The following is an 18106-nucleotide window of genomic DNA, read 5'->3' as shown; positions in this document are numbered from 1 at the left end:
CCACAAGTAAAAGAAAATGCAATACAAAACAACACTATTTAAATCTAAAATTTTACCCTAGGAGAAACTTAGAAGTCTTAAATTCTTCAATTTTCGTTGCATTATTGTTATTATTAGTAAATTATCTTTTATATATGTTAAGTACATATGTACCTTCTTTTCTAAAAATTCTCGGCCGAGCCGCCGCCTAGCCGAAAAAGGGCTAGATCCACCCCTGCAATATCCCACCATGAAAAATAAAATAAAACAAAACAAATAACATCTAAGAAAAATATTAAATTGAATACCAAGCAAGCCCATTTATTTAGTATTGAAAGCATAGTCAAGAAGATAGATCCCTTCCTATGAACATTCACAAAACTCAACAACTAATGTGAGTGGGTACGCGTACCCCTCCACTCAATTATTTGCTAGAAGGAATTGAACATGCTCGTGTTTCTTTTAAGAAAAGAATAATAATTGATTAATTATTTTATTAATTCAAGTTCTAATGAATTATTTGCAAATTAATTAAACAAATTAAGAGTATGGCGCTCATGCGCTCGTTGACCTGCCCATCATCATCATCATCAACAAACATATAACATCAGATGCTCCACTCATTTGTCAAACTAATTTTTATTATGAGTATTCAATCATGAGAAATAAAATAAAACAAGTTAAAGACTGAATTCAACTTCATAACTCACTAGATTCAAGGTACGATGAAAGAAGTTATGAAAATCAACTTTCAAATTTTGTCCGAATTAAAGGTATAGAAGATAGATTAATCATAATTCAACGTTTAAATTTTGCGAATTATCCAATTCAGTTTTCAGCACCAAATACAATTGCATCCAATTAATATCAGCAAGGCTTTTGTGGATGACAAATGAAAGTTGGATTATCCTTCTTGTATGCTCTTTTTTGCTTTTCTGCAACTCTCTTAATTCTTATAAATGACAAAGAGCTATATGTATCTTAATTACATGAAGAAAAAAAAAAGGATAATCATAACCAATCACAGCCTCTCCCTCTCTCTGTAGAAACAAAGAACTAACTAATAAATCAAGATCAAACTACTAAAAATACCAAGAAAACCCATTAAGGTAGGAGGAAGAACTATTAACATCCTCATCCCATTTTGCATGAGAAGTCTTTAAACTGAAGAAAAGAGACCTGCAAATTGGGCAGGTGAAGTGGCTGCGCTCAATCCACCTCTCAATGCAGTCCATGTGGAAAACATGCCCACACTTAGACAATTGACTCACCACATCCTCCTTCTCAAACTCAACCAAGCAAATTGAGCATGTCTCCTCCAAAGCTTCCTGTCCACACCTTAAGCTACCATGATCCTGCAAGTCCTGGAACCTAGCCACAGGAAGGCACATCTGGTTGCAGCCCATTTGGTCCTCCTCCTGCTCCACTTGGCAGGTGAAGAAGAACACAAAACCAACCAATCTGGCCAGAGCTCTCTTCATTTGCAGCAATGGGATCCAAAAACAAGTGTAGAAGAAAATTGTAGCCATGCTCAAATGTGACTGAGAAACCATTAGGCATATCATTTTTTCTGGTGAAAAAAAATAAGCAATTCTTGTAACCCAAGTACCAAAATTTGTAAGGGTAATGGAAGTTTGAGTGATATGGAAAGGAACCCATGTAGGCCTTTATATGGCAACAAGTTTTTGAGTGTTGAATGCTAAATCCTTAGTCTTAACAGACAATTTAAATGTGTTATTATTATCTTAGCTCTGACTTTTGGAGGTGGGGGGAGAGGGGGTGTTTTGAAATATATTTTTTATTTAGATATAAAAGTGTTTGATATTTTATTGTAGGTCAAGTGTGTGACTCTGTGCTAAATTCATATGGATCGGCGGGGGAGCAGGGCCGGCGCCGACCCCACATATTCTTAGTCTTTGATTAAACATAGATCTTAAAATCTAGATGTTAAACAAGTACTACTTGTCTCTCTAATTCACTTATAATAGTAATTAGTAAGTACTTAAGATCTTGTTCGAGCGTGAATAACGGTTTCCTTGAGATTTAGTTGTAATTAGGGTCACATTAAGCATGCAAATGCAGGTCCCTATGTTAAATTTTCAGTAATATAAAACGACTAGAAGCACAAAAGACGAGCTTAGATTGGTAATTCACTCATCAAGCAACTTATGCACAAGTTCCATACAAATTACTTAAACGTTTAAATGTTTAAAGTCTAGTGTTTACGATTTATAAGAAAATGTTACCTAATCAATCGGACAACATAAACATTTGTTTGACGATATTAGAGTGGTGAGAGAGAAGATCAATTCCAACCCGAATTTTAGTTATCTATTCTAATTGTTTCTAACCCTTTAATTTGTTTTCCATTAAATGAATTTACTTATATACATGCAAAAATTACAAGCATGATTTCAATAGCTAGATATTTAGGTGTTTACTGGTTTACCTTTATCTGGTATTGTGGCCCTCGGTTTTAAACAGTGATCACCTACCAGACAAAAACCAAAGCTCAAATGACTCCGCAATTGGCTCCTTGACTCAGGTTTCAACTTGTGTACATATTAATAAAATGAGAAAACTAATAAGCTAGTCAATGATTATGTGCACATGATTTGGGAAGTTATTCACAAACACCATCATATGTTATAACTCATTAGTTATAATCTTGAAATGTTATGTACACAATACACAGCATGTGCTTGTAATTAACTTTCAATTTAGTTTCATCACCCCAAGGTATAGCATCCCCATATTTTGTCTCCACATGCACTAGCCAAACACTATGGAGCTTTGTAATACGCTTTTTTCCCCAGTAGTCCTACAGATACCAACTATTATCGCAACTTTAAGTAATTCGAAATATAACATGACAGTTGCTTATTATCGTAAATAAATGAGAATGAGATTCAGAGTTGGTACGAATATAAACAAATGAAACACCACTACATCAGTTGAGATTTTAAAAGTTCGGATATGAGTTGATGTCTCTAGGATTATAATAAACTCATTGATTATTATGGGTTAATTGAAACATGCTACATCAGCCCTACCCTTAATGGGACAGTTCCCTCTAGCCTGGGTATATGACCACATACTACCTTAAACTGGCAGAGGGGATAAAAATAAAGCCGACCAAATCACAAAGATCTTATGGGGCGCAGAGAATTTTGTTGGGTGTGAGTTGGTGCTTGGCATTTAAATTAGGAGGAGCTTATAATACCCAAAGTCATTTCAAGAGGAGATGTATCTCTTTCTTCACAATTTGCTCACTTGGAATAAAAAATAACCGACCATGATGAGTTTATTTTTTTGCACAAGAGAGACGCCAACCGCTTTTTGCCATACGCGGTTGCATGTTTTGAGGGCTGTCTATTGGCAGACTGCAGCTTCCATCCACAAAGGCTTGGGTTGGCAACAAATTAATCTGACCAAAAGCGTGTAGTTATGGCAACAGAGTGAACAGTTACATGTTCTACAAGCTTGGGAGCATCTTGGAAGAAACAAATAATTTATTTTCTGATACATCTTTGAGCTACCTAAAAGAAGAACTTAAAAACAAGAATCTCCATTTCTTTTTTCTGCAACTAAGGGCATGAATTCTCCAGAACTTGTAGAATTATGCAAAATCTGCAAGTCAAACATTCACAATAATATTTTTTGTCAAAACCCGTTTTAGCAGCGTTCTATATAGGGCTTCCAGACCTAATAAGCTCCAAACGGATTGTATCTTGCACGAAAACTAAGTACCAGAAATCAGATTGCCCAAACAAAAAAGACAAAGTAAAATGAGAGTGAAGAACTTGTATCCCTATCTATGATAGTCAAAGAAGTCCTCCCACCCTGTCCACATTCTTTCCTTCACTATCACCATGGATGAAATATGAAGTGAAACTAACCTTGAAGCCATCAGTAAACCCAACTCTAACTTATAATAACTGACCTATTACTATTGTTGTTGCTGCTGCTGCTATTCCTTCTGCTACTATTCACATTTGCTACCTCCATCACAAATCTGTCTACCCACCACAACCACCAGCATTTCCCCTGCCCTAGCCTTTCCAACAATGTTTTGTTATATGAACCAATGAGCAGTTTCAACTTTGTTGTGCTGATTGACTAAGCAACACAAAGAAGCAAAAGCAAGCACAGATTAAGCTATTAAAATATGTGCTTAAAACATCTTTAGTTTGTTCAAGTATCCATTGATAGAAAACATGACACAGAATAAACATCACAGCAAGTAGTTAATTTTTGAAGTTCTAAGCAAACTTGATCAAAGCCATAAATTGGGCATTCTAATTGAACTCTTATTAATCGGAAGCATCACGGGTCATTACCATGTGGAATGTAAACTGTATAAAACTTTATTAAAAAACTTATGCTGACAAATCCTCAACAACCATATAAAGCACAAGGAATCATGACCGTTATTAACAAAGTGAATTTCCAAGGGTGTCATTGATGTTATTCTCATGCTATCCCTCCTCATACAATCGAGGGACAAGGTCTTAACAAAGCCAAAGAAACTCAATCTTTTATAATCAACAGCAGAACAGCAAAACTTACAATTTCTTATGCTTCTAATGAACAAGAGAACTCAAAAAAAATTCCGTGACTTGTTCTTCCCGAAGATAGCTTCCCAAACTGTGGGCGAAAATGGTGCTTTTTTGTCCAAAAACTCTCTAACAGCCTTCTCATTAACCAAATACCCCTTTTGCTTCAACTTCCCAATAACACTTTCAGCTTCTTCCAAATCCTTTTCCTTACAAATCGTATCAACCAACCCCACAAAAGTAGCTACATTCGGTGAGTGACCGGCTTCCAGCATTTCAGCACAAAATTCAACAGCATCCTCCAACTTATTAGACCTATACAACCCCTGTATCAACACAGTGTAACTAAAAGCATTGGGAATAATCCCATTGCTCTGCATCTTCCTGAAAATCCTCTTAGCATCTTCAAGCTTCTGGGCTTTGCAAAACCCATCAACCACAGCAGTGTATATAACAACCTCAGGAATAGTACCCTTTTCCCGCATCGACCCAAAAAGCTTCATGGCGTCCTGAACCAGCCCATCTTTGCAAAGCCCATCAAGCATGGCCACAGCATTGGGAATGAGACCCGTCTCCTTCATCTTCTTGAATATCTCGTCTGCTTCTTCAGGTGGCTGGGGCGGCTTGTCAACTTCTTGAGGCTTTTCTCTCTTGGACTTGTCAAGACCAAGCTTGAGCTTTTCAAGAAAACTGCTGTCCTGCAATGGCGGAGAAGGGTTCTCTCTCCTCTTTTCTGAAATGGGTGAGTTTTTGTTGAGGAATTGAAGAGGGGAGGTCGGGGGATTGGATGGTCTTTGGCCTCTCAAAGGTCTATTGGGTATGGGCTCTGGAGGTTGTTGCTCTGGTGCCTCCATTTCACCGCTGCGATCAGCTGTGGAGCTTAAACGACGCAGTTTTATCGACAAGCTCGTTGAAATGGGGGGTTCAGATGAATGGCGAAGAGGGTTAGAAATTGCGGACAAGATGTGCTTAGAAACCCGACCGTGAAACGATGGCATGGCCCCAGAGATTTCTGATCAATAAAGTGACGAGCTTTACGTTCTTCAATTTTAGGGTTTAAGGGAGAGTAAGGTTTTAGGGTTCAAACCAAAGAGAGAAAAAAGAGGACTCTGATTGTGGCATATACGGCAAAGAAGCGGGCACACTGGTCATTCAAGAAAACAACGAGGGCAAATACGGAATTTCGAAAAGAAGGCCCAGTTGTTCCTTCCCTTCGCTTCACTTCTTGAAGTGTAGTTCTAAAACAAACAGATAAGGCTTGGGCTATGGCTTTCTCCTCTTAACTCCTTCCTGCCACTGCCTCTGCCTATGAATTTTCTGCGGCTGCCTTTACAACTGCAAAGTCTCCCTCTTTTAGCTTTTCCCTTTTGCTGTGCCTGATTGAATCATAGGTATGTATGTGACTCTTACTGTGTGCATATATAATTGCTAAATTCAGACGAGAAAGAATATTTTTCTGATAGAATTGAATGGAAATATTTAGTTTCTTAGATTTTATAATTGCCCATTTATTGAATTTTTTTCATTTTCAGCATGGTCTTCTGTTGATGTTTACTTGTTAATCAACTTTTACACAAGTAGTTTTCTGGGTTTATATGAACTTGTGAATGTAGCTTGGGGTTGATGTGTTTCACTTGTTGTCAGGGGGCAAAATGGAAACCAGCACCACCCAAAATGTTAGTACTAGTATCATGTGGTTCTTCAGGGATAAAGGTTTTGATGATAAGAGCATTCAGGATATGCTAAAAAAGTGCAAGCGTCTTGAGAATGTGCATGGGGAAACAGCCTCTGAGAACTGGGCTTATTTGAAAAGTATTGGCATTCAAGAGAGAAAGCTACCTTCTGTTGTTTCAAAGTGCCCCAAGATACTTACTTTGGCCCTCCATGAGAAGCTTGTACCTACGGTTGAGTGCCTCACCACGCTCGGTACCAAACCCCGCGATGTTGCATCTGCCATTGCCAAATTCCCTCACATTCTGTCCCATAGTGTGGAAGAGAAGCTCTGTCCGCTCTTGGCCTTCTTTGAGGCACTGGGAATTCCTCAAAAGCAACTTGGGAAAATGATTTTGCTCAATCCTAGGCTCATCAGCTACAGCATTGAAGCAAAGCTGTCTGAAATTGTGAACTTTCTTGCTAATCTTGGCCTTTCCAGAGAAGGGATGATTGGAAAAGTACTGGTAAAGAACCCATTTATCATGGGCTATAGTGTTGAAAAAAGATTGCGCCCTACTGCAGAGTTTTTGAAATCAGTTGGTCTCACAGAGCAGGGTCTTCAGACAGTGGCAATGAGCTTTCCAGAAGTGTTGTGTAGAGATGTAGACAAGATTCTGAGGCCCAATTTTGATTATCTAAAGAGAAGTGGATTTGAAGATGGTCAGATAGCAGCTTTGGTATCTGGTTATCCTCCAATTTTGGTCAAGAGCATCCACAATTCTCTAGAACCTAGAATCAGGTTCTTGGTAGAGGTAATGGGGAGACAAATTGATGAGGTTGCTGATTATCCCGACTTCTTTCGCCATGGTTTGAAGAAAAGAGTGGAGCGGCGACACAAACTTTTGAAACAGAGGACAACCCATTGTAGCTTGAGTGAAATGCTGGACTGTAATCAAAAGAAGTTCGCAACGAAGTTTGGTTTGGTGTGAAGAATAGGCCCAAGGTACTAGAGTCTCATATTTTCTGTTCTTTGATATTCATTTTTCTTGTATTGTAGCTTAGTTTGGTATTGTGTACTTTCAATATATGAGGTGAACTGAACTGGTATATGGTTTTGGCCCTTCTGGGTGGACCAGAGAAACTTAGTTGGCTCAAGATTCTGTGTGGACAGCGAATTACTTGGTCTTAAATACAGTTCAATGTGAAAATATTGCCTTCTATAAAGTGCCATCTGGTAGAACATTGTCTGAGGTAGTTTCAGTTGTTCATTTAGAAGCCAAAGGCTACAAAACTATCTGCTTTAATCAATTTTCTGTAACCTCAACTAAAAGTAGCCTAATCATAGGTATAACGCAGTCGACGAGGTTAATTGAGAGATCTTTTGGATCTCAAAGAACAAATGATGCCATAATCTGATTGGTTTTCTGAGGTAAATCTGTAGAAAATTCTTAATACTGGCGATCCCATAAAACTATATCATTAGGTATTCTGAACAGTGGGCTTCAGTAAAAACCTCCAATCTTAATGCAGAAGGAGATGAGCTGAAGCCACTGCAATAATGTTACATTCAGTGTTCCACCAAACTTTAGTAAGACACTGTAATGCTAGAAAGAATGACGTTAGAAACTGTACTCTCAGTGCTGCTGTAGGCAGTATCCATGGAAGGCCACATAAAAACAGGCTTGAATGGAGGTACACTAGGGGCTGGAGTGGTTCCAGCTATAATCTGGCATATGGCCTGTGTTTGAGGCCTCTCACTGGCAATGGGATGTGAACATGCCAAACCCAGAAGTAAAAGCTGATTTGCTTCATCAAACACATAATCATCGTTGAGCCGCTTATCCATGGCTTCTTCAATGCGCCCTTCTCGATGCATCATCCACACCCAATCAACCAAGGAATACTGGTGGTGTTCATGAAGAATCTTAATCCCTGGACTTCTACCACATACAATCTCAAGCACCACTGCCCCGAAACCGAACACATCAGATTCTGGAGTAGCCTTTCCTGTGTGGAAACACTCTGGAGCAACATAGCCCATGGTGCCTGGGACTCCAGCTAGTTCTAGTTCAGCATATGAGTTCCTTTCTTGATCCAAGGCTCGGGCAAGGCCAAAGTCTCCCAGGCGAGCATTGAAGTCCGAGTCAAGCAAGATGTTGCTGGCTTTTAGGTCGCGGTGCACCACTTTTTGGTCATACTCGTTTTGCAGGTAATGCAATGCTGACGCCACACCAGCAAGGATCTTGCATCTATGTTTCCAATTCAGTGTATTCTGGCTGGAAGTTTCATATAAGTGCTTATCGACGCTGCCATTTGGCATGAAATCATACACTAAAAGAAGCTTCCCTTTCTCATAGCACCATCCTGTACAATAGTCAATGTAGAGTAATGAGCAGGGTTTTGAAACTTCATGATTTAGCTGTTTATGCAACAGAAATTTAAGTTAAGGAAGTTCAAAGTTAAGGAAGTTCAAACTTGAAATTATAGTCTGTTGGAATACACTTATTTTTGGATGTACAAGTTCTAACCATGTTTTAAAATAATAATAATAATAATTGAGAGTTGAGTTCTGAAGATTTCCTTGAAAGGAAGAAAGAAAAAGACATTGTCAATACAAAAGACCATATCAAAATTCAAATGTAGCAAGGTGGATTATTTCTCAGCCGCCCTAAGTATTGTGCATTGACGATTTCTGGTTGACTGTTGGACCTTTATTTTATTTTATTTTTTCTTGGAATTAAAACATTTTTAAATGTTCCTAATTAGCTCATTAATCTAAATTAAAGATTGGATTAAAAAAAAATGAATGGTGCAAATGACATACCTACTAACCGTACAAGATGTTTGTGTCGAAGCCGGTGAATTATGGTGAGCTCAGCCAAGAAATCATCTTTGCCTTTAATGTTGTCCCGGGAGAATTTCTTGACAGCAATTTCTGTAGAGGTTTTAGTATCTGCATGATCCTTATCATGCAGAGTTCCTCTGTAAACAATGCCAAAACCACCCTGTCCGAGTCTCATACTTTCATGGAAATTATTAGTTGCCTCCTTAAGCTCCTTGTACTTGAACTCTCTAGGCATTCCTGGCAACCTTTTCAGTGTCCCTAGCACATTGGACTCTTCAACCCTGGTTCTTTTCCTCTTCTTCACATACCTAATTCCCAGCCAAAATCCAAGTATCAATAACAAGGCCATTGTTGGAACACCAACCCCAACAGCAATCTTCAACCAAGTCCAATCTTTTCTTGGGTGTAATTCCTCCACTTTTAAATCCCATTCTAAAACACAGTTTAGCTGAATTGCTGAGCTGCCTGTGGAAGCAGCAAATCCAAAATAGGACTCTTTTTTCAGGTAATGCCTCAAGTTTATTGTCTCACTCAAAAGTGGTGTGTTAGGCTTGTTTGGTGGGTTGGCTCGAGAGTGTTTAGCCATGTAGACTTCCATGACTTTGGACCTGCCGTCATATTCCACCCACACGCTGTAGTTGGTGGCTATCTCCGGCGATATCTCAATGCCTAAAGGGTTGAGAGAAACAGTCTTGTTTGAGTGTACAGAATTGATGTTGAGCCCTATGTGGTTGCCATTGGGGTCGAAATCCTGCTTTTCTGTGTCGAATTCTATAGCAACGATGTGGTTTGTGGCATTCCCATCAGTGCTGGCATTGGTGAGGCCTAGCCACTGTCCATGGCTTTGTTCAGGTATAGTTATATCTGAAGCTATTAGAAAGGCAAAGCCTTCCCCGGCATTCCACTCTTTGTCACGGTAAATGTTCACGAGGAAAGTTGAGTTGAAGGAGGCAACAACATCATCATCATCGATGTCAGACAACCATAGTCTGTAAGCTCTGTGGTACATGATGCGCCCGGACTTGTTTTCTAAACCAAAGTCTTGGTTCCCAGTGTCTGGGGTTAACTGAAGTGCCCCATGATCAATGGAAGAATAGCCTCTAAAGTGGAAGGCAACTTGGTCAGTTTTTTCATCAAATACACGAAAGGGGAAATCTTTCGGCTTAGCCACTGATTCTGCAGTGCCTATGGCAGCTTGATGCAGCATTATGGCAAAAGGGACAACTAGAAAGGTGATTAATATTCCTTTTGGAAGCCCCATATTCCTTGTTGATTTTGATTGATTCACCTAGAGCTAATTTAAATGCAGAAAAAATGGAACTAACCAAATGTGAGAGGAAATGGTGCTCACTATCTGCACAAGGTAATCAAAATGAGAGATTTGCTTTCTACTCGTACTAAATATGTTATATACACATACATCTGTTGAATAAGGAATCTGACACGAAATTACCAAAATGGAAGACAAGGGGCTTGATTTGTCAATTCTCCCTTTGGACCTGTTAACCTTATCTTTAAAATACAATGTTCTGTTTGTGTAGTACTTGTTAATGTTCTTCCTTTGTTTTTCTTCCTTCAAGAAAACTCAAAAAACAGAGACTTTTCAAAAGTCAAGCCGGCTAATTGGACATGAAAAAGTCAATATTTTCTGCCAGAAATATGAACCCATTGGGCTATAAACTAACATGTTTGTATTCTTTTTCTTTTAAAGGAAACTTCTAAGCAGCATGAGTACCGTGCGTATGCTAGAACCAGAAGAGGTCGCATTGCAGAAGGCCTCAATGAATTTTACAAGGGGAGACCAAGAAGATTTTGAATAATATGAAGGAAAATAGAAAGAAACAAAATTTGTCATGCAACACCTACCGCGCCAACGTCACGAAGATTACTATATCTCTCTTCTTTTTTCTTTTCTTTTTTCTATTTTTTTCATTTTTATAATAATTTTGGGGCGGAGAGCGAGTGACTTGTAAGTTCAACTCTCATCGGAAATGTAGGATAAAGTGCTCTATCACTGAAATTATAAGCCCTCGCTATATGTTTGGTACATTACAAAACCTTCTTACCTTTGGTACTCTTCTTACCTTTGGTACTCACCAAAAAAGACCTATCCATAAGAATACACAAAGTGATGTGTATGTTTCTGTACATAAAAGGAGGCACCAATTCTCAGTTGTTTCCTTATCCGAATGAAATGCTACTCAAGAAAAGACACACAATGTCATTTCTAAACATATTTTTAACTTTAATATGCAGATTTGGAGGACACTGCGGGGTCCTAATCATTCACACACACAGTACTTATAAATTTACATGTAACCAAGTAACAAACCGTGAAACAGGAAAACATGAAGAAAAGTAATAACAAGACATACTAAGCACACTTGTTTTCATTTCCCCCCCTTCTACTTGGATATGAAACCACCGACAACCGCGCCTATAAGAGCAGTAGGATCTCCCAGGATGGCAGAGACAATAACACGAACGGCACCACCAGCAATCTGGCAACACTTTCTGACCTTTCCTCCTCCTCCTCTCCCTCCATGACGGTTTTTCAGCGTTCCCTTAAGGCTTGGGATTCTAGTCTGCATTTCCCTAACTTTGTTCTTGTCCACATTGAGATACATGGCTTGCCAGCTCTCCACAAGCAACTCCTTCACACATGACACATGAAGGTTATAGGTCTTGCAATCAGACCTGTAAGACCAACCAGGCCCCTTGCCTCCACACCTATGACAAGGACTAGATAACTTGAGGCACAAGTAAAGGTTGTGCTCCCCATCATCTAGGACTTGTGGGAGGTTTGCACAACAAGGGTGCAGATCAAAATCACATTTCCAGCAGTGGTACACAAACCCCAAAACATCCTTCCTACATGCATCACACACTCTCCTAGCAGCGCCGGGCGGGTTGTAAAGAAAATGAAACTCACATTTGTTGTAGAAGGGATGGTGGATGTTGGGGGCAGCCACAGCACATGCCTTATGCAAGTCAAACTCACATTTCTGACACTTGTATTTGAGGCCAATGCCAGGTTCTTTGCACCCATCACAGTAGAATGGGATCTCTGTGTATTCAATCTTGAGCTTGTGTTGTAGGTGGATGGGGTGAGAGATTTCCTTGTCAATCTTCATGGGTTTTCTTTTTTCTTTCTTGTTTTCTCAGGAAAATCCTAAGTTTCTCACTCAGGCCAATTTGGAAGTAGCAGCAAGATGAGAGATGCTTATATGGAGATGAGGGTTAAATGGCCAGTTAAGTTTGGTATGCTTTTGATAGCTTATAAAAAAGGGTTTCTCAACAGTCTTGTAGCTAAGGTAAGATTCTTTGCTTGAGTTTTACAAGTGAAGAATAAAAAATTGGTCATGTTGATGCAATAATTAAGGTGAGAATGTTTGAGATACAGAGGGATCAAAGAAAGCATTCATTGCCTTTGGAATCTATTGCCGTGGAAGGATGTTATTTTTTGCTGTTGCCTCCCCTATGGGATTAAGATAGCATTTCTAATACTGAAGGTTATTGACTTAAAACCATATAAATGTTACTATAATCGATGAGCTTAAGAATCAAACTTGTCCTTGATGAAGAATAAGAAACTTGTAAATGGTTTTTTAAAATTTTTATGTAAGTGATAATTTACTTTAAACTAATTTAAACTATGAAGAGGGGGATTCGAACTTAAATACATAACCAACTTATAAATGGTTTTTCAGTCAAGGACTAATTTTAGAGTTTCACGCAAAGCTTTCTTCAAAGACTACAAAAGAACAAAGGCAAGCAATGTCCTCAAAATTCATCTTGAGTCTCTGACCCCAACAGGTGGAATGTTTTGGGATGCTTTGGATTATATTCTCAATCTCTTTGATAAATAAAGGAGTTCAACGCTTATAAAAGTAGCAGCATGGATTCATCTGGAAGGTTCATAATGTTATGAAGACAAAGCAAAAAGAGCAGAAACAAACGAGATGGTCTTCAGTGCCACTGTCACAGGTGTCTCGACCACTGTGATTTCCGAAGTTAAGGAATTTGTGAAGATCTTTGTATAGCTCAAGCTGCCAAGTGGCAAATTGTACTCTTTTGCGGGTCCTAGTCTATATCTATAGATAATTTTTTCAGCGTTACCCCCGTTATGTATTTATAACATTTAAATACTTGTCTTCTTCTTAGGAATTTCTACTTTCTTCATAATCACAATTTGATATGTGTGTTAGGATTCTTTTTTACGTGTTTTTTATGAATTATTTATATATATATTAAATTTTAATTTGTAAAAAATAAGAATGCTTCTCAAGTAAGAAGGTAAGCAGTCCTTCTTTAATAATACTAATACGTCTCAAAATATTAACATAGGATTCACTCATATTATAACACGTGAATATCATGTGTCGCGATGGCCGATTCTGCAGTGCCATACTTATCTGCTAGATGTCAGTTTCAAACAAGTTTTCCACAGGGTGAACCAAGCCTTGTGACTCATCAAACAAGGTTTACTACACGGAAATTCTTCTTATTCTATGTGAACCGAGCCTCTACATTTCACTTTCTTTATTTTGTTTTTGCCGAATTTCACTTTCTTTATTTGATTCTATATTCTCTTTGTTTTTTTTTTCTTTCCAACATATTCTCTTTGTTCTTTACTCTTTCCCCTTTTCTTTTTTTTTTTACTTTTTTTTTCTTTGTTTGTTGGACCCTGTACGATTGTGGAAGGCATTGACCGAAACAGTACAAACAGACAAAGAGAGTTTCAAACTCCATTTTATCAGATTCAAAGTGGGTTTGAGGATACTACAAAAAATCCCATTGTTAATAATTAATAATCACCACAAGTTATTAACCAAGGCTAGACCCTAACAATGCAACTTCCTATTATTGACATTAGAGGATGTGCACCCCACGGATTAGTAGCAGCTTATCCCTACCTGGTCCCTCCAACAAGATCTCAACACAAACAAGTTTACGGTGCAAGAGTTAAGAGAAAACGGTTTAAATACAAATATTGCCCGCCTTCAGGCACACCCTCTCCTCTCCCCCACCCAACTTTCTCCCAGCAGGAAGCCCCTGGCACGCTGGATGGGAGATACAAAGATGTCAATGACTGAATGTGCACGGTCCAGAGAAGGAAATACATAATGGAAGGGTTTCTTCTGCAAATAGCAGTCACTCCTTCAGACTTAGCCTTGCACTTTGAACCTTCACTGAAAGCTTCAACTTCTGCTCTTCCATGTCTCGTAGAACAGCAAGCAGATTTGCTCGATAAACTTCACACCGCTGGTTGGTATTCTCCAACTCGGCAGACAATTCACGGATTTTCTTTTCCTTCTCATCCTGAGGAAAATAAATTAGTGAACAAAAATAATGGCATATATCATGATCAAACTGAAAACACAAGCACCAATAAACAAAAAGAAAGGCGTATTATATCATGATCACAGTGAAAGCACAAGCACCATATAAACCATGTGATGATTACATTTATTCTGACATCATAATTTACAGCTGGCCCTCTCCGGCTACAAACATGAAATAGAAATCATGAATTACCATGTTTGTAACAATGGAACACCCAAAGATGCATTATTTCTTAGTATGTAGAGTTCAATAGCTACATACACCTAAGGTAACAAATAAGCAAATAATTACGAAACTATATCCATGCTTTCCAGATTCATAACAGGAAAGACAAAAAAAAATTCATTTTTGAATAATTCTACTTCATATTCATAAACCTCCCCAATGACCTAATGCTGAGAGAGAGAGAGAGAGAGAGAGAGAGAGAGAGAGAGAGAGAGAGAGAGAGTATATATATATATATATATATATTATTATTATTAAACATAATAACGACAACGCCAATAACATTATTAAACACATATCTTGTGAGATGGGAGTAACGTACCGAAGACTGATATGCCGTTGTTTGATTTTCTTCCGTTGAATGCATTTCTTGGCTACCTCCATTGGCCAGGGAACTACCCTGAGTAGCTCCAGAACCTTGGTTCTTTATAGAAGCAACTTTCTTAGCAGCCTCCTGTAGAGCATTCATCGCCACATTATAAATGTGGATAGATTTTGCTCCCTCTTCTACATATTTGATTGCTTCCTGACGTAGATTGTTATACCTAACTGTTACAGATTCTCTAGAATTGTTTAGCAATTCAGAAGCATGTTCATCCACCACAGCTCCACTCTTGGCATTTCTAGTCCAACGTTTCAATACGTATTGAGAAGGGAGTCTAAGAACATTTTTTGCCCTAAAAACTGCTAGTACATGCCTACAGATTATTCCTGAATATTCAAACATTTGACACGTACAACTAGCTTTCATCTCAAAAGAATTGAAATCAACAGCATGGGCTTTGTGGTCTTCCCCAAATTTGGCCACTCGATAGGTGGCAACAGTTCCTGAGTCATCAACTTTTGTTGCAGGATTTGCAAGGGTCTCAACCAACTCCTCCTGGAACTTCTTAAATATTCGCCTAGTATAGAGGTTTGCAGCTTGTTTTTCCATAGGAGATGGTGTCTTCAAAACAGGCATAGTATTAGTAGTGTCGTAATCTGCTTTGAGTTCCTTTTCATGCCAACTAACTACAGCTTTCTCATACTGTTTAAGCAAAACCTGTATGGTAGTGGATGAATTCACATACCCATCAAAAAACAAAGTTAAACTTTCACTTCCCTCACTTACTGCAAACTCTCCAAAGAAGGTGTCTCTCATGTACACTGGGACCCACTGTTGCCTAGCATTGTACATTGATTGAAGCCATTCATCATCCATGATGTAGTATCTTTGAAGCAATGATTCCCAACGTGACTCAAACTCATCTGCTGTCTCACTCTCATTGATGCACTTCTTAAATTCAGTCTCAAAAGTAGGATGAGAACGATAGAGATGATCTAGTTTCTCTTGTGTTTCTCTAAATATGGCCCACTTACAGAAACGATGGCGAGTTTCAGGAAGAACCTGCGCAACTGCAACTTGTATGTGCCTCTCTGGATCAGTGGTGATGGAGACAGGGTGGCGTCCAGACATTGCATGAAGCCAAGTTTGTAACAGCCATAAAAATGAGGACTCAGACTCATTTAGAATTAACGCACAGCCAAACAACACTGGCTGCCCATGATGATTAAGCCCAGAAAATGAGGCAAACGGTATCCTATAGCGGTTTGTCCTGTACGAGGTGTCAAATATAACAGTATCTCCAAAATATGTATAGTTCATCCTGGCTGTTGAATCCACCCAAAATATATTTCCACTAGAGTGATCACTATCATTCTGAATTGCATAGAAGAAAGCAGGATTTTCTGCTTGCATTCGTTTCAGATAGTCTAACACATGCTGACCCCCACCCCCGAGGGTCCTCTGTCTGACGCCACTCATGTAACTTCAAAATTAAACTGTAGCCAATAAGAAAAAAGTAAGAAATGTTTCCACCAAAGTCCATTTTTAAATACGGAAGGTAACTTACACAAATCAGGGTTCAAACTATAACTAAAACATCATACGCTGCTATCATCTCTACACCTTCACTATAATTATATGCTCCTCCTCCTCCTCCTGGTCATCATGACCAGATTCATCCTAATTGCGAAAATTTTCCCTAATTGTTAACATTGCATATTCTTTTAGACCAGCGAGGCCTTCCTACATGCAATAAAAATTTATTGCAGATTCATGGCACTTCCTACATGCAATAAAGCTACAGATTTTCTTGTAGCAATTTTAAGTATTCAAACTAGTTTTTAACTGCGATTGCACAGGGTATGGTCTGGAAATTGGATATATAGGAAATCAACCATTGTTTTCTCAGAATAACACCCATTTAAGCTAATCTTAAGCATGCTTTTATCAGAAGTCACCAAACCTCAAACCACAGAAAAGAATTCCCAAATTTGTAGCCTCCCTAAAGCAACATCATCAACATTACAGTAACTTTGTTTTTTTTAAAGAAAAAAAGATTTACTACACGACACCCATAAGCTATGAGAACCCAAATACTTAAATACTTCACCCACAAAATATTGCACAGAGAGAAATTCAGGAAAATGGAGTACAAAAATTACAGCACATAAATTTCATACAAAAACCTAATCAATTTGCACAAGCAGAAAAAGGGGTGGTTAAGAAAAATACCTTGTTTGTTGTAGTTGAGTCTGTTTGAGATATAAGCTTGAGGGAAGTTGAAGCTTGAGAAGAGAAGAAACAGAGGAAACAGTAAGTTTTGTGACAAGAGAGAATTGGGTATTGAAGAAGAAAGGGATTTAAGCCTTTCAGGCAGCTGAAAGCCAGAAACTGACTGGGCGGCCACACCCAATATTTCCATATTTGAACCAGTTGCTGGGTTTCATCAAAATGCAAAGAATCTGGAAAAATATACTAAATTGAACCAAAATTATATGTAAACTGGGTAAAGGAAGAAAGACTCACCCAAAACTGCAAACAAGCTCTGCAAGACGAAATAGTGGTCTTCGTCAAACTCCAAGACTGGCCCGGTCGCTGTCTCCCTCTGGCGATAGAGTGATAGAAAGACCCAAGCAGACTCTTCTCAAAGCCGTTTTGATTATTTCGAAGAAAGCAAACGACTTTCAAACCAAAACCCCATTTTTAGCTTTAGTGGTATTGAGTGGAATTTTTTTCACAGGAAATAGGGTTTCAAAAATCTGATTTTTAAAATTCAAAGAATGAAGTTCCATTATATAATCTCAGCTAAAAGCAATTCTCATTTTAGGTTTTTATTATTTCCTTTTTCGGTTGCATTTTTAAAGTTTTTATTATATTTTAATTTCTTGAAGGCATCTCAATAAACTCTTCTTTTGATTTCTCCCATTTTGTTCTTTTGATTTTCGGTTATGAAATGCACTTCTTTGGTTTGCTGCATTGGGTGTTGTCCATTTCCAAAGTACAAAATTTGACGTCATTGCTTGAGATAATACCATGCTCTTTGCAACTCACATGCTAGGTGCATCAAATCCCAGACGAGTTCTTATGCTAAGCTTTGGAAAATGGCAGTCCCTTAGGTGAATAATTGTTAGTCTTTTCACAGAAATTTTCACCATGGATTGCGCAGAAATTGACGAC

The 18106-nt window shown here is 38.4% G+C and overlaps 5 protein-coding genes across 5 annotated transcripts; 1 reads left to right on the top strand and 4 right to left on the bottom strand.

Moving 5' to 3' along the window:
- Positions 1-4332: 4332 nt before the first annotated feature.
- LOC117636961 (pentatricopeptide repeat-containing protein At4g38150) lies at positions 4333-5730 on the bottom strand. Its single transcript, XM_034371689.1, has one exon. It carries the CDS (start codon positions 5531-5533, stop codon positions 4580-4582), a length of 954 nt encoding a protein of 317 aa, XP_034227580.1. The 5' UTR covers positions 5534-5730; the 3' UTR covers positions 4333-4579.
- Positions 5731-5747: 17 nt separating this feature from the next.
- LOC117636960 (transcription termination factor MTERF6, chloroplastic/mitochondrial) lies at positions 5748-7382 on the top strand. The gene is made up of 2 exons (XM_034371688.1): positions 5748-5926; positions 6180-7382. Exon 2 carries the CDS (start codon positions 6188-6190, stop codon positions 7175-7177), a length of 990 nt encoding a protein of 329 aa, XP_034227579.1. The 5' UTR covers positions 5748-5926; positions 6180-6187; the 3' UTR covers positions 7178-7382.
- Positions 7383-7636: 254 nt separating this feature from the next.
- On the bottom strand, positions 7637-10396 carry LOC117636959 (probable L-type lectin-domain containing receptor kinase S.5). The gene is made up of 2 exons (XM_034371687.1): positions 9013-10396; positions 7637-8552 (listed from the first exon to the last, which is right to left on the bottom strand). Exons 1-2 carry the CDS (start codon positions 10292-10294, stop codon positions 7774-7776), a joined length of 2061 nt encoding a protein of 686 aa, XP_034227578.1. The 5' UTR covers positions 10295-10396; the 3' UTR covers positions 7637-7773.
- A 795-nt stretch (positions 10397-11191) lies between these two features.
- Positions 11192-12437, bottom strand: LOC117637518. Its single transcript, XM_034372423.1, has one exon. The coding sequence runs from the start codon at positions 12165-12167 to the stop codon at positions 11439-11441; it is 729 nt and encodes a 242-aa protein (XP_034228314.1). The 5' UTR covers positions 12168-12437; the 3' UTR covers positions 11192-11438.
- Positions 12438-13757: 1320 nt separating this feature from the next.
- Positions 13758-17737, bottom strand: LOC117638239 (protein FAR1-RELATED SEQUENCE 9). Its single transcript, XM_034373372.1, has 4 exons — positions 17456-17737; positions 17162-17214; positions 14927-16425; positions 13758-14355 (listed from the first exon to the last, which is right to left on the bottom strand). The coding sequence occupies exons 3-4, from the start codon at positions 16406-16408 to the stop codon at positions 14188-14190; spliced, it is 1650 nt and encodes a 549-aa protein (XP_034229263.1). The 5' UTR covers positions 16409-16425; positions 17162-17214; positions 17456-17737; the 3' UTR covers positions 13758-14187.
- Between the last annotated feature and the right edge of the window lie 369 nt (positions 17738-18106).

Source organism: Prunus dulcis, chromosome 8, assembly GCF_902201215.1.
Source record: "Prunus dulcis chromosome 8, ALMONDv2, whole genome shotgun sequence".
In the NCBI taxonomy this organism is placed as follows: Eukaryota; Viridiplantae; Streptophyta; class Magnoliopsida; order Rosales; family Rosaceae; genus Prunus; species Prunus dulcis.
This window is presented reverse-complemented; position numbering and strand designations above follow the sequence as displayed.

Excerpts from the sequence above, each read along its gene's own strand:
- LOC117636961 (XM_034371689.1), bottom strand. The coding sequence starts at position 5,533 with ATGCCATCGTTTCACGGTCGGGTTTCTAAGCACATCTTGTCCGCAATT.
- LOC117636960 (XM_034371688.1), top strand. The coding sequence starts at position 6,188 with ATGGAAACCAGCACCACCCAAAATGTTAGTACTAGTATCATGTGGTTC.
- LOC117636959 (XM_034371687.1), bottom strand. The coding sequence starts at position 10,294 with ATGGGGCTTCCAAAAGGAATATTAATCACCTTTCTAGTTGTCCCTTTT. Across the intron at positions 8,553-9,012 it reads ACATCTTGTACGGTTAGTAG|GATGGTGCTATGAGAAAGGG; the intron begins GTATGTCATTTG and ends ACTATTGTACAG.
- LOC117637518 (XM_034372423.1), bottom strand. The coding sequence starts at position 12,167 with ATGAAGATTGACAAGGAAATCTCTCACCCCATCCACCTACAACACAAG.
- LOC117638239 (XM_034373372.1), bottom strand. The coding sequence starts at position 16,408 with ATGAGTGGCGTCAGACAGAGGACCCTCGGGGGTGGGGGTCAGCATGTG. Across the intron at positions 14,356-14,926 it reads CAACGGCATATCAGTCTTCG|GATGAGAAGGAAAAGAAAAT; the intron begins GTACGTTACTCC and ends TATTTTCCTCAG.